This window comes from Siniperca chuatsi, linkage group LG13 (assembly GCF_020085105.1).
Source record: "Siniperca chuatsi isolate FFG_IHB_CAS linkage group LG13, ASM2008510v1, whole genome shotgun sequence".
NCBI classification, from domain to species: Eukaryota; Metazoa; Chordata; class Actinopteri; order Centrarchiformes; family Sinipercidae; genus Siniperca; species Siniperca chuatsi.
Window position 1 is genome coordinate 29,319,072 of NC_058054.1, and position 23,274 is coordinate 29,342,345.

The 23,274-nt window shown below is 42.0% G+C and overlaps 1 protein-coding gene across 1 annotated transcript; it reads right to left on the bottom strand.

Annotated features, from left to right (window-relative positions):
• Positions 1-244: 244 nt before the first annotated feature.
• Positions 245-22,144, bottom strand: LOC122887062 (tissue factor-like). The gene is made up of 7 exons (XM_044219902.1): positions 21,916-22,144; positions 19,789-19,903; positions 18,536-18,625; positions 12,071-12,171; positions 6,968-7,146; positions 4,514-4,673; positions 245-1,136 (listed from the first exon to the last, which is right to left on the bottom strand). Exons 1-7 carry the CDS (start codon positions 21,980-21,982, stop codon positions 991-993), a joined length of 858 nt encoding a protein of 285 aa, XP_044075837.1. The 5' UTR covers positions 21,983-22,144; the 3' UTR covers positions 245-990.
• Between the last annotated feature and the right edge of the window lie 1,130 nt (positions 22,145-23,274).

Here is a 23,274-nt window from a genome sequence, read left to right on the forward strand (position 1 = left end):
CATATTTATTAATTTCATAGGCATATTTTTGTATTTATTTAAAAAAAAAGACTAAAATGGCATCCCATAGACCGGACCAGTCAGCAAATGTTCAGATATATCATGACTCACTGCCTCTCCAAACTCCAGAACCTTGTTAATAACTATTCAAACTGTATGTTAAAATAAAGCATAATTCACAGATGAACATCATTCCTGAATGTGATTATAAATGAATTAAGAAAATAACAGGATCTGGAGAACCTTTTCATTTTTTGTGTTTTATTGCTTTTCCTTCCTTTTGATTGACAAAAGCAACTCTTGTGACACAAGAAATAATAGAATAATGAATCATCATTCATCATTCATGGGGCAGCCACTAGATGCCACTAAATAGCTTCATGTACTGTACTTGTAGTGGTTATTTGTATTTTGTCCTTTAAGGACTTTTTTGTCCTGACAGAACTTAAAGGGAAAGTTGAGCTGAAAATGAATTATAAAAAAATGTGTTTAGAAAAAACAGTCTGAGGGCAACTGGATTGACATACTGGGTTAAAAGAAGTAGATAAGGTAAGATTTGGGGAAAAGTTTTGAGGGAATGCTATACATTTAGTGTGCAGTCATACAATCTAACCGGTAGACAAATCACATTTCTAATCTTAATTAGCTTCTGGCAAAACTTTTTCAGTTGAAACTGCTGCTGTTGTTACCGTTTAATATTCTAAAACAAAGCTGTACACGATTCTTGATGTACTAATGAGCGTGGGTCCACATAGGCCATTCAAACACATGGGATAAATGCCAGAAACGCACAGGTGGTGCTTAAAATGCAGGAAGCATTACCTGAAAAGCAGAATTCTTATTAAGTTATCAGATGAAGCTGCACCTTTAATGTAAATTAAAATATGAAATAAAAAAATAATGACCTCATTACACTGTAAACAAAGAGCATGGCAATATAAAATAGTGTTCTCCAACAAACAGAGAGAAAAACACACACGCACACACACACTAAACAGGTGCTGATAATTGAGATGTTTGGAGGGTTTTGTTTCTTTGTCGGCAGCATCTGCAGCACAGGACCGTCACCGTAACGATGATGATGAGGACTGTGAGTAGGATGAAGACTACACCAACCCACGCTCCAAGGCTCAACTCTGAAGGGACAATGAGAATCACAGTTAGAGAGATAGATCTGGCTCATCATTCATCACTTCAATACAAATACAATATACACTGTAATATGTATTTCTGTCTTATGTATGCATTTGCGTTTTCCCTGGCAGAAGTCACTGAGATAATAAAGAAGTTCCTCAGCAGCAAGGCGCCAGGTGTGGTTTGGTGTGTGCTCCATTTATCAGGGTTTACACTGTTCAGCCTCGCTGGGAAAGCTTATGCCAGGGCTATAGAAAGGAGGCTCCTACCCATTGTCGAACCTCAGATCCAGGAGGAGCAATGCGGATTTCGTCCTGGTGTTGGAACAGTGGACCTGCTCTTTACCCTTGCAGAGTTATTGGGGGGGTCGTGGGAGTATGGTTTACATGTATTGCAAGTGTGTCCATCATTTCCAGTGTTAATTGTAAAAACAAAAATTACATTTCTGCTGCAAGCTCCGTCCGCATAGTAAACAGCATTATACAGGATATACAGGAAGAAAGTGGTGAAGCTCACCTCTTGCTTGATTTGATTGGCTGTCTGGGCCAAGTTTGACATTGCAAACGGTGCAACTTGCGAAGAAAAGTTGAAAATATTTTAACTTTTATGCTCGTCTAAAAACGGCTAGAAAAACGTGATGAGCAGCGTAAGATAGGAGCGCACGCCAGGCACACCGTGACATAAGAAAACGATGGTTTTGCTGGCGACGCATTTCTAGCAGCACATCTCTGTGTGATCGCCCCTTGAATGAATCCAACTAGGATCAGATAGGAATCCAAAGTCCAAACAATCAGACAGAAGTTCAAACGGGCAGGTCAGGCGGAAACATGAGAAATGGGCGGGGAAGCTCAGGTGAGGGGATTGAAGTGATTGCAGGGCAGATAGGAGGTACTAACCCTGGTTACCTCCCACTGCCCAACCACCTGTTCTCTCACCTTTTCCATTCTATTTCTCCTGACCTCCTTCCTTTCCTCACCCACCTCGTCAATACCTCTTTGACAACTGGTTGTTTTCCTAACACTCTTAAAGCAGCGAGAGTGAACCTTCTTTTAAAGAAACCTACACTCAACCCTTCTGAAGTAAAGAATTACAGACCTGCCACTCTTCTTCCATTTCTTTCTAAAACACTTAAGCGTGCTCTTTTCTCTTTACACCAATCACTTGGCTCTGTTATTCACTCACATGACTTTTCCTACCACAGCTTTGCAGATGACACTCAACTAATTCTTTTTCCCAGTCTGAAACCCAGGTGGCAGCACAAATCTCTGCATGTCTGGCTGACATCTCTCAGTGGATGTCTGCTCACCACCTGAAGCTCAACATTGACAAGACAGAGCTGCTCTACCTTCCATGGAAGGCATCTCCCGTCCATGAACTCTCCATTACCATTGAGAACTCTGTGGTGTCCCCGTCTCGTACTGCAAAGAACCTGGGTGTGACACTAGATGACCAGCTGTCCTTCGCTCATGCAGATTCATGCTCCACAACATCAGGAGGATATGTCCATTCCTCACCCAGGAGGTGGTCCAGACTCTTGTCATCTTGCTTCTCGACTACTTCAACCCACTCCTGGCTGGTCTGCCTGCATCCGACCTCTGCAGCTCATCCAGAAGGCAACAGCTCGGCTGGTCTTCAACCTCCCCAAGTTCTCACACACTACACCCCTTCTCCCCACCCTGCATTGGCTACCGGTGGCTGCTCGAATCCGATTCAAGACACTGGTATTTGCCTACCGTGCTGCGAATGGCCCATCCTACATCCAGAACATGGTCAAACCATACACCCCTGCCTGTCCACTACGCTCTGCTGCTGTTGCTGCCAATCGGCTCGCTACTCCCTCACTACGAGGGGGGCTCTGCTACCACTCAACAAAATCATGGCTGTTTGTGGTCCTGGCTCCACAATGGTGGAACGAGTTCCCCATCGACATCAGTACAGCAGAAACTCTACAAATCCTATAGCACTTTAAACAGTTCAAAATATTTAATGAAGTTGATGTACTTCCATGATTCTTGCAATTTTTGGATTGTATCTACATGGTTGAAATGCACTTATTGTAAGTAGTTTTGTATAAAAGCATCAGCTAAATAAATGTAAGGTAATGGTGAGAGCAGTGGGTGAACTTTACTTTTTGGACTTTCGTATTGGAATGAAGGCCTGTAACTTTTAGTGGCATGAAATGAATAATTTGTCCACAGTCAAAGAAGAAGAGGCATGTACCGCAATGTCAAGGTGTATTCAAAAAATCTGTTCCCATCAGCCTTTGTTGCATTTTCTCTTTTCCAGTATGCTTTTTCCAACTTTTCCACCTGGGCCAAGCAGAAGAAGTATTCAGGTCCTTTACTTAAGTAAAGGTACCAATATGACAAGGTAAAAATACTTCATTACAAATAAAGCCCTCTGCTAGTGACGAATAATAAAGCTAATTTTAACTACTTTAAATACTGACGGGTAGTTTACTCTATAAAATGCACCATATTTTATAAACTGATCACATGTTTTGAATATCAAATCCTTATCGACAAAGTAAATAGGAACTAAAGAGGTCAGATAAATGTAGTGGAGTAAAAAGTAGTATAGTATGTTAGGATAATATATAATTGGTAATACCCAAGCAAAGTACAAGTACCTCAAAATTGTACTTAAGTACGGTACTTAGAATAGAGAATATGTTCTTAGTTACATTCCACCACTGGGGCCAATATAAGATCGTTTCTGTGATATTTCAGCTTTATTTTTTATTGGTGTTTCCACTCAGGTTTTGTTATGCACAAATTTAACATGCACATGAAACACATGGGTAGAATTGTACCTAGTTTCACACAAAACAAAACAAAAAAAATCCGCTAAGCAGAGGTTTAATGAGATAGGAAATGTTTGTTTGTCAGCCTTTAAGGATACATGCAGTGTGTTTGTGTGAGACAGAGTGAATGTGAACAAAACCGTGTTTGTTTACAAGAAAGCTCTTTTCCAGTTGACGTACTTTGTGGTCATTTTTCTAAGCACACCAAACAAAAGTTCTTATCCATGTAAGCCACAAGCAGGACTCGTGACCTCGGTATTTCTAAATTCCTGGCTATGCCCCCCCTTTGCCAAAATGTGCATTTTCACTTTGCCGGAATTGTAACAAATGCTGGCGTGACCCCAGGGGCGACACCACCAACCCTACAGCCATGTGAGTCTTTGCAGTCTTAGCCATTACATGAGGGCTCAGGTGCAAAAACATATTCATCACAGGGATCACTGAAGTTTCACTTTATTACCTTACTATACTATGCTACCTAGTATGGGATGTACCTGCCCTATTGTGCTGATGTTGCTCTCCAGATCTTTCTATGTCCATACCCTGTGTAGTGTAGTGTATACAGAGTGTGTGCACCTTTCAGGGTGTGTCCATTTGAACACCACTGTATGCTCCAGGCTCCTTGCTGGGTGTTTTTGGGTCTGGAGGGGATGAAAGCTGCCACCATGAAGCAGTAACTCTGTCCTGCATCCAGCTCTGACACCTCTGCCATACTGGAGTCAGATATGATGTCTCTCTATCAGGTAAGAATAGGAAATATTACAATCACTCACTTAAACATCTATATAACTTACCATTCGGACATTTAGACATTCAGCAATTATTCATTTGACTACCACAATTATATATCAAATCAATTAAAATTGAAATGATCTCTGGAGTCGACTATAATGTTTTTGATTAATCAAAACATACTGTGCGTATCTTTCTAGTATCAAATCAGCTTCTGAAGGTACTCAATTTCAGTATGAACCTTTACACTTATCTAATTTATCTTTATTGTATCTCTGGAGTGACAATGAAATGGCCCTCCACGTCTGTCTCTCAAAGGCAAGCTGAATCTTCATATATAGTAATAGTCAATCTGTGATTTGTTCATTTTTTACAGGGGGCATGGCCCAATGGGAGCACCCTACAACTACACGTTGCTACTTGTCACTTTAATCATGAAGGAGACACTACTCTATAGAGCATATAGGCTACAAAACAGTATAGAATTGAGTATTTATAGTATATAGTTTAGAGAGTATTATAGATCCAAGACAAAACTGACAGAAGGGCGGGACTGAGAGAAAAAGGCCCAATTACAAATATGTCTGCTACTTCAGCACCACGCAAAGAGCCATGGATTTATCAATACACAGCACAGTTATGCTACTGATATTTCAGAGCCATGGTTGGGGCCATAGATTCTATCTTGCACAAACCTCAGTCAAACAAAGGAACAATGAGTCAGGCTGACTAGTCTAACATATTCAACTAAACATCCCCTCTGCCCCTGCACTCCCTCTGCTACTAGGGGATGGAGAGGGGGGATGGCAGGTTAACAAGAGGGGACTCATTTTGGTCATTTTGCTAACAAGGTGGATGGCATCCCCCCTCATCCCACCTCAAATCGCCTGCTGGCAACAGTCCTATAGTTGAATACTCAGTCACCTTAAAGTAATTAGTTGAAGTCAGCCATTTTGAATTAAATGTGCCCTTTTAGGCCATTTTTCGCCATTTACAGGGTCTGTACTTCAACAAACTGAGTTTTTGTTGTGACGGTCTGTGGTGTCGAATTTCGATGTTTCGCCATGACACAGTAAGTTGTTGTAACTTGAGTGTACATAGTCAAATCTGTCCCAAACTTCACATGTTTCATAAGAGTCCCAGTCTGAAGACATCTACATAGCAATATTCAATCATAGTCATTGTGCCACCTACTGGCAACAGGAAGTTACCCTTAAATGAAGTAGCCCTCGCAGTAAGTTTCACCTAGAATTTGGGTGGTAGATGTATCACCTCAAGACATACAAAGAAGCCTCTTGGAGCCATACCCTAATCCCACCAGGAAGTCAGCCATTTTGAATTACAATTGAAGTGCAATTTTAGGCCATTTACAGGCTCTGTACCTTAACAAACTCCTCCTAGAGAATTATTCGGATCGACTTCAAATTTCCGTAGTGCAATCCTAAGACGTTGGTGATGAAAAGTTATCAAAAGTTTGAGTTTTTGTTGAACAGCATATTCGTGGCATGGTGTCGAATTTTGATGTTTTGGCATGAAAGAGGAAGTTCTTATAACTTGACACATTTTCAAATCTGCCCCAAACTTTACAGGTTTGATAAGAGTCCCGGCCTGAAGACGTCTACATGTCAATATTCAGACATAGACTAGAAACAGGGGGAAACAGCTAGTCTGGCTCTGTCCAAATGTAACAAAATCCACCTCTGATGCTCACAAATTAACATGTTATATCTTGTTTGTCTAATCAATACCAAAATTGACATGTAAAAACAACAATTTGTCCCTTTACGGAGGATTGTTTCCTTGCTGGGAGCTTGGCAGGTAACCAGCGGATTGCATAACATTTATAGGTCACATGACTAATAGATTGATTGATTATTAAGAAACAAAAAGAAACCTTAGATACAACCCCAGTCAAGGAGAGATAGTCGAGAACATTCTGTGAATAATGCACGGTATGTCTGAGAAGATGTATTGAATTCTGATGGACTTCTTGCAGTTACCAGCACATCTTGATCCATAGCTCATACTGTGTCCATGTCCGTTTGTTTTTATAAAGCTTTGTATTAATGTGTAACCAGAAATGCATTGTATTTGTATAAGTTGTCATGTTAATCAACTTAAATACTGTATATTTGAAACAACTGATGAATTACATATGTAAATCCAGCACGTTGAACACTTAAAACTACTCTATGAGCTATTAATTATACAAGTGTTATTTTTTTTTTCACTACTTTGGACTATGTTTGTATAACTGAGCTTCATATCAATGTCAGTGTTGACAGCTGAATACTGTACCTTGCCTGTACTTCCAGACTTGTAGTAGCTGATCTTATACTTGAGGTCATTTTTGAGAACATCTCTGATGCTGAGCTGCTTCCCACGCCGATGGATACTGGTCAGAGGATCTGTGATGTTGATAATTACTCTCCTCTCATCTACAGCCTCCACAGTGAATTTCACAGCACTGATGTTACCTGAGGAGAGGACAAATCAACAGTGATGTGATGATGAGACTACCTGTCAGGCCTATTCATATGGGTTGAAAGTGTCTCATATCATCATAAACTCATCATCTTCATAAAGCTGAAGGATGTGAGTCAGTTATACTGGCACTATCACTTTTCTATCATTTGTGTGTTTACAATTGATCACAGCATTCTATTCTGCTCAAATATTTCACAAAAAAGCAAAGATTGGATAAATCCAAAAAATACAATGCAAACTTGTGTGTACAGAACTTCTTTCTTTTTTCCTACTCCAATAATCATGTCATGACCCCTCTGATTTACTTTGCGACTCTTTGGAGGGGCCCGACCCCTAGGTAGAGAACCACTGGACTAAACTAGCTAACTGTATATAAAGTAGTTCAAACTAGCTCCACATCAACCAGCTGCATGATTTGATTTGATTTTTATTATTATTGTGTCATGCAGAAATAATATGTCCAGCCCAAACATTTACAAGACACCATTATTTAGAGAAAGAGACCAGAAACAAGAGTAGCAACATCAATTACAAATAATACTTAACAAATAAACCATCCTGACGTTTTTTCCCAAGCTTTAGAAACAAAGGTAGCCAATCATAAGCGAAGCAACCCCAGGGAGCAGAGGGGTTGACCGCCCCAGGGCCCGCATTCAGTAGGAGCCCCTACTGAGCTACCGCTTCCTCATATTTTCTTATATAGTGACTGGGGCCAGCACCTTTATTTACCTCGACTGCAGAAGGTAACACGCCTTTATTTGAAGCAGGCTTGTATTAGAGATTGACACAGACCTTTATTGCTAGTTCCCTTTATTTGATAACTGTAATTTGTCACATCATGGCACACAACGAGGAATAAACGATAGGATGCAGTTTTCTGCGACGTCAACCCTTTAATGACATATAACACAAGGAGCAAGAACTGTAAACACAGCAGCAAAATGCAGCTGTGGTCAAGAAATGTAACGGTCACCTCACTAATGGTTAAAACTATAAAGACCTTTTCAGACCAAATAATTGGTGAAAATAAATTACATGTCAACTTAAAAATTCGAGCCCATCTATCTTTATGAGCCTATCCATACCGAGTCTGAAGCTTTCATATTTCGCCATGCGGTTTTGTTTTTTTTCGCAGCTGTTTCGATTTCAGTGAATTTCGGATGCCGACAAAAACGAGCCAACCAATAAAATCAGGACTTTTGCTCACGCAATCAATGGATTCATACGTTAATGTCATAATTCCATTCACACTCATCAAGATGGATATTGATCGGCTGATCCATTTGGTCTCACAGCATAGTGCTCTGTTTGACAAACAACATAAAGACAACAGACTCAAAGACAACATCTGGGAAAATATAGCGGTTGAACTGGCTTGTGACGGTGAGTAGTCTACAAAAGAGGGTAAAACTAATAATCTTCGCTTTCTGTCTTGTAATAATGGATGTACCCAAAGTTTCCTCTTTTTTTGAGCCAAAAGATACATTAGGAACTCAACGTCGCTACTGCTGCAGCTTTAAGACTACATGACAAGGATGAATCGAACATTTAAGCACAATCAATTAAGCACACAATCGCGTGTGCAAAGCTTAAATTTTCGGTGTAATGCACAAAACCACAAATATTCGTGTCGGACTTGGTGTGAAAGTTTTAATGCGATAAATTGTCAGCAGATATTCCGCATTTTTGTTTATTTTTTTCGTTTCGTCCCCGGTGTGAAAAGACCTTAAGCCAATGCAAAAATGACAACTACCAACATAAACCACCATGTTCTGAACAGACACATTACAAACACTAACAAAAAGTAACTTTATTTTGGAACATAAAACAGCTAACTTAACAAACTATTCAGTCCAGCACTAGGCATGATGGGAAATGTGGGGAGTCACTATAATATTTTAGTACGAATCCCAAACACAAAAGCTTTTTTCTGCTGAGCGGGACATAAACATTCACAAAGACAAAGTGGTTGTCAGGTTTGCCACCATGAAGAAGGACTGGAGTATGAAGTTTTAAAAGGGCTAGGCTACAAAGTGTGTTAACCTGTTCGGATTATTTTGTTCCATGGAGGATGGTGGAATACATCAATGGACTAATGTTAGTCTACACTAAGCTAGGCCTACAGCAGGATGAGCAGGGACAACAGTTGGTGAGTGAAACATCCATAATTAGTCTTTATTAACTTTAATTTTGGTTATGAAGAAATCAGTCAGAACGTTAGATTCATCTGTTGTCTAACTCCATGTTTACCACATCTCGGCACCTGTCTGTGTCACTGCCTGTGGTGCTGTAGACTGTCTATTTTATATTTTAATAGGCCTTATAGTGATGTAGAGCACTTTTTAGAGAGGCGGAGTGGACTGGTTATATTAAGCTTTGAGAATGAACAAGCAAAGAAGTTGAGCCTAGAGCAGATCGTTGAGGACTTTGCGGTGCATAAAGCTCACAGAATGCAGTTCAGACAGGTGAGTACAATGACACACTCTTGATAATTGTAACTCAGTTTCCAGGCGAGAGCGTCAGCAGCCACTGCGTTGCCTAGCATCGTAGCATTGTGTGTGCACGCTGTGTAAAAACGATTCAGTCTCTCCTTTGGTACTGAAACAAAGTGGCTTCACTGCATGTTTTCTTAGACATAGGCTTACTTGGCTCAGCTCAATAAATGACAATTTGTGTTTATGGATTGGATAGGAGATAGCAGCTATTTTACAGCTGTGAATTTTAAAATGACTTTATCAGAAGGGCCCCTCGAGAATGGTACACCCCTCTGTGCTGAGAGTCTAGCTCCGGCCCTGTAGCCAACTTATAAGCATTGTCACTGTACCAAAACATTTCTGGATTTTGAACAGACATTTAATTTAATATAGATCTTCTTAACTCATCATAATAAGGACAATAAAGAAGAAAATGTGATTCACATTATCCACACAACCTGTTGTCCTGTCCTGCTGTTTTTAAATCTACCAAATTCAAGGTCCGGAGGAAGGATTACTGTTCTCAGCTGTGCAACTGGAGACCTTTGACTCCTTGATAAATTAAGATAAGATTCAGTGCCATAATTGTGCTTGATTTGAATATATGTCCGTAGTTTTGGTTTTAACGAGAAGTAATTTAACCATTTTTCTTCAAATCTGGCAAGTAACTTTCTTCTAATTGTGTTCATGCTGAATGATAAATTATTACTATACATATATCGAAAATCAGCTTCCTCAAAAACAGCATGAAGCTCTGTAGTCCATGGAGAGTTGTGTGATTTACTCCAAAGAAAAAGCTTCTTTTTGACCCTGTGTTCTGACATTAAGCAAACGATTTCACAGTGTTATCCTTCCACATATTCGCCTTATTGATCCAGGAACCCAACTCCTAAAAAACAGTGTGCAGCTCTGTTCTGTATAGCATCTGCTATTTTCCATTCTTTGAAACGCCATATCCCTGGCGCATAATTTAATATAGGGGAGACACACGCATCATAAAGTTGCGAGTAAGTAAAATACTTGTTGACAACCGACAACCAATCAGATGGTATATTATTTTCTAGTAGAATTATGAATGCAGGCCTTTTACTTGTAATGAAGTATTTTTACATTGATGTATTGGCACTTTTACTTTATTGATTTTACTGTTATTGATTACTATTAATGCTCTTCACAGTCAGTCCCCTTGCTATATTTCTGACATTCATTCACATTTAGTTCCATATGAGCCTACATATTATTATTATTATTATAGTGCTATATCAATAAATTATTATTTCTTCAAACACAGTCAACTGTCACAAAACAGCCTTTGCCTCCTTTAGCGAATGAAAACATAGCTCTAATTTGAACAATGTATGAGCAACTGATCCTTGCCTGATATCCGACAGAACTGTAATTTTATTTCCCTTCACTTGTTTCCGTGTGCACTAGTATCCTGGTTCTGATTGGGTTTTTGGAGCATCCTGGTTACGTGTTGTGCATGTAAACACCGTATCCTGGTTTCTGAACAGTCTTTGTTGGTACAGAACACAGTGACTGAGATTGGTTTAAGCACCGTAAGCCCGCCCCTGCTGCCTGTCCAGTCAGGGCCCGAGGCTCTGAAACAACCTGAGGAACTGAGGAACTAAGAGTCACAATCATCTTTCAACTCTCTTCTTAAAAAATATTTCTACCAGAGTGCTTATCCTGATTATACTTGAGGTTGTTTTATTTTTACTTGAATTACCTGAATTGTCTCTTGATTTTTTTTATCTCATATTCATTTACTGGAAATCATTTAGCAGTTTTATTTTGATCAAGTTAATGTCTATTGTTACAGTTTGTGATTTGATTTTACTCCAGTAGATTTGAATTTGCTTGTGTGAAACACTTTGTAATCTGTATCTTTAAAGAGTATGATGAAGGTTTACTTTTTTATGCCATGCATTCTTATTCCTTGGTAAAAAACCTGGCGCCTACATTACCCACATTGCAACTGGACCTGACAGTTGAGTGTGAGATTGTGGTGTGTTATGCTAGTAGCGGCTCATGTAGCCTGCAGCGGGCTGCAGAGGCCTGCTGAGCTCGCTTCTGTCTGACGCCACAGTTTCAAACCCGTCGTCTTCAGCCCCGACCGACGCCGACTCGAGTGACATCACTTGAGGACATTTAGCAGACTCCACATGGCTCCCTCTGAGAGGCTGATGGCTTCATACAACTTTTTTAACATATGCAGTAGAGCTCCCAAACACCTGGAAACACACGCTGAGTTCCTGAAGAAGAGTTTATCAATGCTGTAATTTACTCATCAAAGTAAGATTTATACATCAGGAGGAAGATTCTTGCTTGTTGCACAGAGCTTACTTTTTTCTCTCAGGGCCATTTTGGGAATTCAAGACATTTATATCTCACCTTATGTTTCACTGGCAACTGTAATGTGTGTGTGTGTGATACCTACTCTCTCTATAGGGGTTGAAGTGTGGGGAATAAGTGTGAGGGAACTCCTCCAGGTCATAGTCCATGGTCTCAGCCTCTGTTTGGATGTCAGCAGTGTAGGTCCTGTCAAACAGGAAATACGGGTTGGAGACTGGTGATGTGCATTTAACATGCATGGCGTTTGGATTGTGCACAGATTTGTTGGAATGAGGCCATAAAGAAAGGACAGGAAATTCCTAAAATTAGATGTGAGAAGGACAAAAATATGATTCAAAGTCTGAAACTAAGACCAGATAAGATTCATGACGACGGAGGAACATGTATCCGGACGAGAAGAAAATGAATGGATAAGAGATCAAAGAACTCAAATATTTCTCCAATTAGTTTCTCTTTGAACAAGCAGGATATAAACAGGACACATCACAGTGGACGACTTTGTGAGAACATTTTAATGGGAGATACACTTTCTCCTCATCTTTAAAGTTATAATCTTGAATAAATAATAATAATAATAATAATTTAAATAAACCATTTTGGTCATATTGAAATTCTTTTTTTCAGCAACAGCCATTCAATGTGTTTACTTTCTGTAGTTACCTCTCTTTATAGTAGTTCTCTTTGTTTGCCAAAGAAAGTGATCAACAGGAAGACACGTGTGAGACATGACGAGACAAGAGACAGAAACAACAACAAAAGAAGAAGAAAAGGATAGAAACACAGATAAGCTTAAGTAATTACAGTTTTTCTCAGTTGCTAAAACACTAAAACCCGTTGGCTGAAGGAAGTTCTCAGCTGCCGGACCTCATGTAGCCAATCGTCTGTTGTCAACACCTTAAACCATTTCACACGGTAAAACACAGTTTGCTGATCTCACTTAGACTCTTCAGCCAAACTCTAAACACATTCTGCACTCTAACGCACGTGTCGTCCATACAGGTGAGCTCAAGTGGCAGCAATCAAATACAGACAGAGAGCGCACGCCAGTGACTGAACACAACCACTCAAACTGATTGACCTGGTTCAGATGATGTGACCCGTTCAGAGCGCAAACAGGCTGGTGGACGTGGGAAGGACAAAGGCTGAGAATGGACAGAAGAAACCATGTGAGAGGACGAGGTGGGTGACGAGGAGGAGGAGGAGGGCAAGAAGGAGGAGGAGGAAGAGGAGGAGGAGGAGGAGGAAGAGGAGGAGGGCAAGGAGGAGGAGGAGGAGGGGGAAGAGGAGGAGGAGGGCAAGAAAGAGGAGGAGGAGGAAGAAGAAAGAGGAAGAGTGGAAATATGTGCTGAAATTCGAGCAGCAGTCATAGACCATGTTCTTGTCCATGGACTGACAATGAGGGACGCAGGACTTGGAGTGCGACCCAGTTTGAGCGAAGTGCTCTGGCCTGTCCCAAAGACAAGAAGCAGCACACTGACCGCACGTTTCCTCCTCTGATGTGTGTCCCTGTCAGTGTTGTATCCTGCAGGACAGTGCAGTGCAGGCTGCATACTGTACAGTGAACACGTGGCACGGCCCTGGACTTTGTGCTTTCCGTCTGTCCGCAGCACTGACTGCTCGGTGGGTTCCGACTGGTCGCAGGTTCATCGCAGCGTCACAGAGACAGAGGAGCAGTCTGTGAGGTGCAGGACTGGAAAAAGGAGGAGGAGGAAGAACAACAGCAAACTGCAAAGAGCAAAGCAGAGCAGTCACTTCTGATCAGTTCTGAGCTGCTCTGATAGAACGTGTTTGCGTTCATCAAAAGACAACGACGCAGAAACCCTCACATCTGTTTGGAGATGAAAAATGTGCTTCTGCCTGAGAACTATGTTTTGAACAATGTGCTTCCTGTTTTTTGCTGTGTTGTTGACTGACTGCGTGATGGTGTGTGTCATTTTGCTCACTTTGTTTATGATTCGAGAGCAGAGCTTGATTTTGAACGCAGGTCAAACTGTTTTGAGGCGAGAGTCTCATTTTGCGAGCGCAGTCAGAGGTTTTGTAAATAGTGCTTGAAGATGAGGTTTTGTGTTTAATGCTTTCAGGTTTCAGAAACTGTGTTTTAGCAATTGAGAAAAACTGTAACAGGAGAGAGAGAGAGAGAGAGAGAGAGGGAGAGAGAGAGAGAGAGAGAGAGAGAGAGAGAGAGAGAGAGAGAGAGAGAGAGAGAGAGAGAGAGAGAGAGAGAGAGAGAGAGAGAGAGAGAGAGAGAGAGAGAGAGAGAGAGAGAGAGGGAGAGAGAGAGAGAGAGAGAGAGCGAGAGAGAGAGAGAGAGAGAGAGAGAGAGAGAGAGAGAGAGAGAGAGAGAGAGAGAGAGAGAGAGAGAGAGAGAGAGAGAGAGAGAGAGAGAGAGAGAGAGAGAGAGAGAGAGAGAGAGAGAGAGAGAGAGAGAGAGAGAGAGAGAGAGAGAGAGAGAGAGAGAGAGAGAGAGAGAGAGAGAGAGAGAGAGAGAGAGAGAGAGAGAGAGAGAGAGAGAGAGAGAGAGAGAGAGAGAGAGAGAGAGAGAGAGAGAGAGAGAGAGAGAGAGAGAGAGAGAGAGAGAGAGAGAGAGAGAGAGAGAGAGAGAGAGAGAGAGAGAGAGAGAGAGAGAGAGAGAGAGAGAGAGAGAGAGAGAGAGAGAGAGAGAGAGAGAGAGAGAGAGAGAGAGAGAGAGAGAGAGAGAGAGAGAGAGAGAGAGAGAGAGAGAGAGAGAGAGAGAGAGAGAGAGAGAGAGAGAGAGAGAGAGAGAGAGAGAGAGAGAGAGAGAGAGAGAGAGAGAGAGAGAGAGAGAGAGAGAGAGAGAGAGAGAGAGAGAGAGAGAGAGAGAGAGAGAGAGAGAGAGAGAGAGAGAGAGAGAGAGAGAGAGAGAGAGAGAGAGAGAGAGAGAGAGAGAGAGAGAGAGAGAGAGAGAGAGAGAGAGAGAGAGAGAGAGAGAGAGAGAGAGAGAGAGAGAGAGAGAGAGAGAGAGAGAGAGAGAGAGAGAGAGAGAGAGAGAGAGAGAGAGAGAGAGAGAGAGAGAGAGAGAGAGAGAGAGAGAGAGAGAGAGAGAGAGAGAGAGAGAGAGAGAGAGAGAGAGAGAGAGAGAGAGAGAGAGAGAGAGAGAGAGAGAGAGAGAGAGAGAGAGAGAGAGAGAGAGAGAGAGAGAGAGAGAGAGAGAGAGAGAGAGAGAGAGAGAGAGAGAGAGAGAGAGAGAGAGAGAGAGAGAGAGAGAGAGAGAGAGAGAGAGAGAGAGAGAGAGAGAGAGAGAGAGAGAGAGAGAGAGAGAGAGAGAGAGAGAGAGAGAGAGAGAGAGAGAGAGAGAGAGAGAGAGAGAGAGAGAGAGAGAGAGAGAGAGAGAGAGAGAGAGAGAGAGAGAGAGAGAGAGAGAGAGAGAGAGAGAGAGAGAGAGAGAGAGAGAGCGAGAGAGAGAGAGAGAGAGAGAGAGAGAGAGAGAGAGAGAGAGAGAGAGAGAGAGAGAGAGAGAGAGAGAGAGAGAGAGAGAGAGAGAGAGAGAGAGAGAGAGAGAGAGAGAGAGAGAGAGAGAGAGAGAGAGAGAGAGAGAGAGAGAGAGAGAGAGAGAGAGAGAGAGAGAGAGAGAGAGAGAGAGAGAGAGAGAGAGAGAGAGAGAGAGAGAGAGAGAGAGAGAGAGAGAGAGAGAGAGAGAGAGAGAGAGAGAGAGAGAGAGAGAGAGAGAGAGAGAGAGAGAGAGAGAGAGAGAGAGAGAGAGAGAGAGAGAGAGAGAGAGAGAGAGAGAGAGAGAGAGAGAGAGAGAGAGAGAGAGAGAGAGAGAGAGAGAGAGAGAGAGAGAGAGAGAGAGAGAGAGAGAGAGAGAGAGAGAGAGAGAGAGAGAGAGAGAGAGAGAGAGAGAGAGAGAGAGAGAGAGAGAGAGAGAGAGAGAGAGAGAGAGAGAGAGAGAGAGAGAGAGAGAGAGAGAGAGAGAGAGAGAGAGAGAGAGAGAGAGAGAGAGAGAGAGAGAGAGAGAGAGAGAGAGAGAGAGAGAGAGAGAGAGAGAGAGAGAGAGAGAGAGAGAGAGAGAGAGAGAGAGAGAGAGAGAGAGAGAGAGAGAGAGAGAGAGAGAGAGAGAGAGAGAGAGAGAGAGAGAGAGAGAGAGAGAGAGAGAGAGAGAGAGAGAGAGAGAGAGAGAGAGAGAGAGAGAGAGAGAGAGAGAGAGAGAGAGAGAGAGAGAGAGAGAGAGAGAGAGAGAGAGAGAGAGAGAGAGAGAGAGAGAGAGAGAGAGAGAGAGAGAGAGAGAGAGAGAGAGAGAGAGAGAGAGAGAGAGAGAGAGAGAGAGAGAGAGAGAGAGAGAGAGAGAGAGAGAGAGAGAGAGAGAGAGAGAGAGAGAGAGAGAGAGAGAGAGAGAGAGAGAGAGAGAGAGAGAGAGAGAGAGAGAGAGAGAGAGAGAGAGAGAGAGAGAGAGAGAGAGAGAGAGAGAGAGAGAGAGAGAGAGAGAGAGAGAGCGAGAGAGAGAGAGAGAGAGAGAGAGAGAGAGAGAGAGAGAGAGAGAGAGAGAGAGAGAGAGAGAGAGAGAGCGAGAGAGAGAGAGAGAGAGAGAGAGAGAGAGAGAGAGAGAGAGAGAGAGAGAGAGAGAGAGAGAGAGAGAGAGAGAGAGAGAGAGAGAGAGAGAGAGAGAGAGAGAGAGAGAGGGAGCGAGAGAGAGAGAGAGAGAGAGAAATGAGGGGAACAAAAGGTTGGCAGCCTCTCAAACCGGGACCGGAGCAGCTGGGTCAGAGTTTTATTCATTTATTTATTCATCCATTTCCAATTTATCCTCCCTTTCTTTTCGCCATCTGTTTTGGTTTTATTTAGTTTGGGTTTGTTTGTTTTCCCCCCCTCCTCCTTTGTCCTTGCTTTCTGTGCTTTCTGCAGCTTTAGGCCGCGGCCAGATTCCCTTCAGAACGACCCCGCCCCTGCAGGGGGCTCGTTCGGTCTGAGGAGCAGCTTTAGCCCTGATCAGGCACCTCTCACCATGCTGCCCCCAAACCCTTTTTTTAAACATGACCACGACCCTTGGTGGTCGTGGTTATTATTGTAACCATGACGACAAAGGTCCCCTAACATGAACTAAGTACTTAGTTTACCCCAAAACCAACATGTCTCCCTGAACCTAACCAAGTCGTGTTTTATTTCTATATTTTCCAACAGTGAATGGAGGTTTTGGAAGCACAGACAGAGAGAATACCGTCCCTGCTGACATCAGACGCTGAGACTCTGTTGGGGCCTTTAACCTTCAGTCAGCTGCTGTACCTGTTACCATTATCCGTCCGCCGTGGCGGTCTCAGTCTCAGTGACTCTATGAGTCCATGCTCGTCCAGTAAACGTTCTGAAAACCACTGCATCTCTCTAACCCTCTGCTTGTTTGTGTCCCACAGGCACAGCCGTGTCTCTGTCTCGCTCCGGTTTCTCTCCTGCCGGACCATCGGCCGTCCCGGGACCGCCCTCTGTCCCCTGGCTGTCTGTGTCTCTTCCTTTCTCCTCTCTGTGTGAGTGCTGGGCTTGTGTGTTTGTGTGGTCTGTCCTCTTCCAGGTCTCCGTGGTGGAGAGGAGGTCATGTGACTCAGGTCTGCGTGGCGACACCTCAAGTCGCTCGACGTCCTCCCGGGTCCATAATCTTCACATATGTTACGATCTCTTCAGAACTTTGTCATCATGATGGTCCATACTGTAATTTTAATATGTCGGTCTGTTCTGTCCACACGGCATCTACTTCCTGTCTGTCCGTCCTGGGGAGGGATCCCTGCTCTGCTACGTCATATTTTGTCGTTTTATTTGGAGACTTGTTGGTTTAGTTTTAGATCTGGATGATTACAGGGAACATTTTAATAGATTTTGTTTGTTGATTTTTGTAGAGCCTTTGACGGAGTGGTTCACAGTTTAATGTTTTAAACCCTGGACTTGACTGTCCACGGCTCTCCACAGCTCTGTAAACTTTGTGAAGACATTTAGATTCCCTGGGAAATGGGGTATCGAACAGGGATGTCCAATCACTCCCTTTCTGTTTCTGTTTGCGGAACAAACAGTGGCCTCACATACCAGTAATACAACCCTTTTCATGAAAGGTAAAGACTTTTATTAAAGAATTAAGATTTTTTTTTTCATCTGTACTTCGGTTATATTTCTACATAAAAAATGTTGCCTTGCTGCATGTAGACGGCACCCTTGTGAATGATATAGGCCTCTAGTTTCATAGCGGTAAACTGGGAGAATCAGTTGAGTGTGTCCGCTTTGGTTTAAACCAAATCTCTCATTTCCACCGTCGAGCTGGGTGTGATGATCCGCTGTGGGGGTGTTGTGCTCTAATTTAAAATTTTTAAAAGTTAATAACTTCATCAAATTGTATGTTACTATATGATATGATAAATTAAAACTAAGATAAAGGTGGATAAATGCTGATAACAGAGAAATATACATTTCTGTAGGAATATTTTAAAGTATGAGTGGCATGAGAAAGTCTGTTAAGCTCACTGTAAACTAACTAAAACTACCAGATATCTAAGCTCTACTGGATTATTATGGAAATATTATACAGGGCTTGAAGTAACAGAAGTCTTGTTCATACCTGTCGAAAGGTATGAGGTAGTTGGTCAGATCACATTCTGACTCTGACACTCGGATGCAGTCAGGACTCTCCTTCCAGTCACTGTCGTCCCTGACAGTCACATGACAAAACAAATACAGATACAAATAAAATACAGATTAAATGTCCAGTTCCACTTCAGTACTGCAAAGAAAGTACGATAGACATAGAAATAAAAATAAAAATCTTTATGACAGGATTGTTGCATAATTATGAGAAAAGGTATAATTATCAGGAAAGTCGTTGCCATTTGAAAAGGCAGAACCTTGAAAACACTTGAGAGTTTTGAGGTGAGACGATAGAAACATGTCAGCATTACACAGGGCTCATCGTGTGTTGGGACTGTCCAGGTGAAAGCTCACTGCTGTGTGTCTTAGTGCAGACACGGCGCTGCGCAGACACGCCGCTGCGCAGACACGGCGGTCTCACTGTCCAACACACACATTCAGTGAGGCCGCTGCTACAGGAGGGTTGTCCAGCAAACGATTTGATCTGGGCTCAACTTTCCCATCAAATATGTGCAAGCTCACATTCTCCATGAGAATACTTTGCGGTGTGCATCATGTAGAAGTGTGCTTATTCTGCTGATCACATTAGCATTGTCTAGACCAGCAGTTCCCAAACGGGGTGGCACAAGATGACTTCATTAGCATTTTTTTAGTGTAGCCTACATTTGGTAAATGGGTGCACTTATATAGGCATTTTATCTAAAGTGTTCCTCTCATTACCCAGAGCTGCCATGCAAGGTGCTGGCCCGCTCTAACATTTCACCACATAACAAAATGAGGCAAGATTTACATTAACTCCATTTTTGAATGATGTTTTCAAACACATCCGAACAGAAATGAAATGACTGCAGAACGGTATACTTAACGTAGCTAAAAACAAAACCAATGTGTGATGTCATGTGCATGTTTTTCTCCTCAAAACCCTAAAATGTCAGTCTGTTACTTTTAACAGAATGAAAGATATTCATTTAACCCGTTTGAGTTCTTAATTTTCATTCATTAAATATTTGAAGTTTTGCTTAAGTAAAAGTACAACAATGTGAAAATACTTTATTATAAGTAAAAGTTTTACTTAAAAGTATTTAACCCATAAACCTTTAAATTCTTAAAAGAAAAGAAAATCTTCCACTGTCAAAAATATGGTTTCTTCTAATGCGCTTCTGTAATTCTGTGTGTGTGTGTGTGTGTGTGTGTGTGTGTGTGTGTGTGTGTGTGTGTGGAACTCACCCAGAGTACAGGACAGTGTATGTGTAGTTCGATGCTTTGGTAGTCCAGGTGAGGATGGTTTTAAAGTCCAAAGATACCCATTGTACTTTCTCTGCTTTGGGCACAAAGTTCTTATCTATGAATAAAATGTAACACATTATTACGTTCCACTCATCCATGATCTTTGAATATTCTCCCTTCCTGCAGTGTAATGTAGTATCACACCAAAACATGTATCAAGTTTGATAAATCAGTTGGAGAAAAACTTTGACAATCACTTCCCCATCCTCTTCTTTCTCATAAGCAGACCATAATTAAAGTCCAACCCTAACCCAGGTTTCCTGAATAGAAACAACCTTATGAATGTGTTTACACAGTCTGCAATACTGCATATCCAGCAAATAAACAACATTCCATTAGGTCCTCATTGTTTTAATTACAACGTCTAAAGAACATTGTGAAACATTTTGTTTGGTACATGAGTAGCATTAACATTCCCACATGTCTAAAAAAAATGCTGCGTCATGATTAGATCACGGAACATTTACTGATTACACCTGCATTTTTTAAATACCTCCACAGAACAACTGGAGAATGTTGCTCCAGAGAACGTTCCAACTGTGCAAAGTTCTTGTTCCATCGACCTCGTGAAGAAACTATTACTACACGAACATTTCCATTATTAGAACATTATATATATATATATATTTCTATTTCCAACATAAATATATATCTAACATGTATTCTTATCTACAGTGTGTGTCCATCTGATTCTGTATCTGCAACATTTTTCATTTAATATATAAATTCAGAATCTACACATATAATAACAAATATGAATGGTAAATGGACGGTACTTGTATAGCGCCTGCCTCGGCAGGGGCCAACTGCTCGTCAGTCCAAAGAAACTAACTAATCAGTCACACACTCACACACCGAAGGCGCAGCCCTCGGGAGCAATTTGGGGTTCAGTGTCTTGCCCAAGGACACTTCGACATGCGGGCCGGGGGAGCCCGGGATCGAACCGCCGACCTTCTCGCTCTACCACTAAGACGCAGATTTGCACAACTCCTCTCTGTCCATTTTCTCTCAGACACAGTGGAGCTCAGCTGTGAAACAGGTTGCATCATATTGGAACACAATCTTCCTCTTTCACAAACTTACATTTAGGCTTATTTGATGAGCCAAACTATTTACATGCAATGGTGGGGCCAAGAGGTGACCAGTGGTGGCCATGGCACCGGAGACTATAGTCCGACCTCCGCTCAGTGCCCAACCAAGGGTACACTGTCTCCACTTTGCATGGGGGCTATTTTCTACTGAAGAAATAGTCTGTGGAAATGCCATTCACCTCCACTGTGTTGCTGTGGAGGCAGAAAAAAACCTGGACAAATAAAAGCCGACCTCGCAGCAGAGCTTTATAGCGGTGAGATAGGCCTACCTCTGCATGTCCCTGGAAAATAGAACAGGAACGTAGGAACCAAACTCCAAATTGCAGCGGTCCAGTTACAAGCTATAAAACAACTGACAGCTGAACATCTGGTCATAAGCAAACATCTTCTTCTAACCTCTGTACGGCACCATGGCGCGCAGGAAAAGTGTACAAAAACCATTTCTGTGACAAGTGAGCAGCAGTCTCAGCCCGGCGGCCCCAGAGCACCGTCTGGCTGCTTGAATGTTGTATATAGTGGCCATCTTGTCTCTTTTCTCATTGGTATGCCATGCCTGTAATAAATGATTTTTATTGTGATCCATATAATTATTGGTTATTATTTTTATTTTTCTATTTTGTCTCAATGTCATGCTAATGTGTTTCATAATCATTTCTCTTTTTGTTTTGTTTTTTCATTGATCAATAATGTTCATAAGCCCACTTGGTTTGTTTTTTTAATAATCTCAATCCTTTTTTTCCATTCATGTATTATGTTGTATTGTTCTGTTAAAAAACTAAACTAAAATGAACTGAAGGTCTAAAAGAAATGTAGTAGGAACCACATGGGAATGTTGGGACAAGTTACATAAACCTTACACTAATAATACTGATAAAAACCTCAGCACAAAACCTTATTCAAGGATTATTAAAAGAAAACTCAAAGGAAATCATATAAGATTCAACTGACATCTATCGAACCAATCACGTGGTCTTACCTGCAGTAGCGATGATCCAAGCAGATAGACAGACTCCCAGATAAAGCACAGTTTTCAGAGATGCCATATCAGCACAACCCAAACGGCTTTCTGCTTCTATCCTTGATCGTGTTCAAACTGTCTGAACCCAGGAAAAGTAGCTGCAGATAAGACGTTGCTCTGGGTGGAAGCTGTTCTGACTGACGGAGAGTGTGGGAGCTGTAGATGGGGAACTGGGGGGCTGTTCGGGGTTCCGCCTCGTTCGGCCTGCTGATCCCTCCCACATGCCTGCCTGCTGATGGAGGATTCTACAACGATTTGCTCAGTTTGAGCTCCTCCTTTTACCAAAGCACAGATTAAAAACATGAATGTCCTTGGGCTGACACATTACACTCCTTTAAAACTTGGAAATTGTCCCTCTGTGACTGTCCAGTGTGTAAACTCACTGGATTTGAAAGAAACATGAGTCATTTGTTAGCAATAGTTACACCCACCCTGACAAGAACCAAACAGCTGAATCTTTCTTTGCGGAAGGAGACTCTCAGCACCATGCTGCTCATGTATTCAGCCGTGTTAGTGTGAAAAGCAAACAGCTTGATGCCCTGTTGCCTTGACAGTCGATAGGCTTTGTCCCAAGTGGTCCGGTTCAAGTTCAAAACTGGCTTTTAGCTCAGTAGGAACTTACTCGTCTCTTTCTAAACTCACACAGCAACACTGGAGACTCAGTTCAAGCAAATACCAGACAGCCTGATATGGGCTGTCCATTCTAATACCCATGTTAGAGATTTACATTTCCAATAAATGATATACGTAATAATATATATTGCTGTATTTAGAGTTTGTTTAAAAATGATCTTTAATTGTGTACAATGTAAAGAAAGACTAAGCAGTGAACTGCTGTCGCTTTCAGCAGGTATTTCTGCCTCCGGAGCTGCAGAGTCTGGATCTGTGGTTGTGGGCCGCCTGCTGCCCCTGTGTTCCTGCTCGACAACTGCTACTACAGTTGTTGTGATTGGCTCTGTTACTGATACTGACATTATTATTCCTATGACTGTCATTCCTATTATTATTAACTTATTAATATTACCGCTACATTACATTAGTACTATTTTAAAATTCTAGTTAAAATTCTGGTATTTGTATTTGGCCTCCCTCTCCCCTCCCCCCTTCCCTCAGACATAACAAAAGCACATTCAGCATCCGAGACAATCACAGACGTAAATCAATTCAAAGTTAAAAGTTTACAATTGGCCAGTGGGATGAGACATTCAAGTTTTAAAATCCTCTGTAATTCATTCCATTCATAAGGTGCAAAGTAGTGGAAGGCAGTCTGTCCAGGTTCAGTATTTCCCCGAGGGGTAACTAGAGTCAAACAGGCCT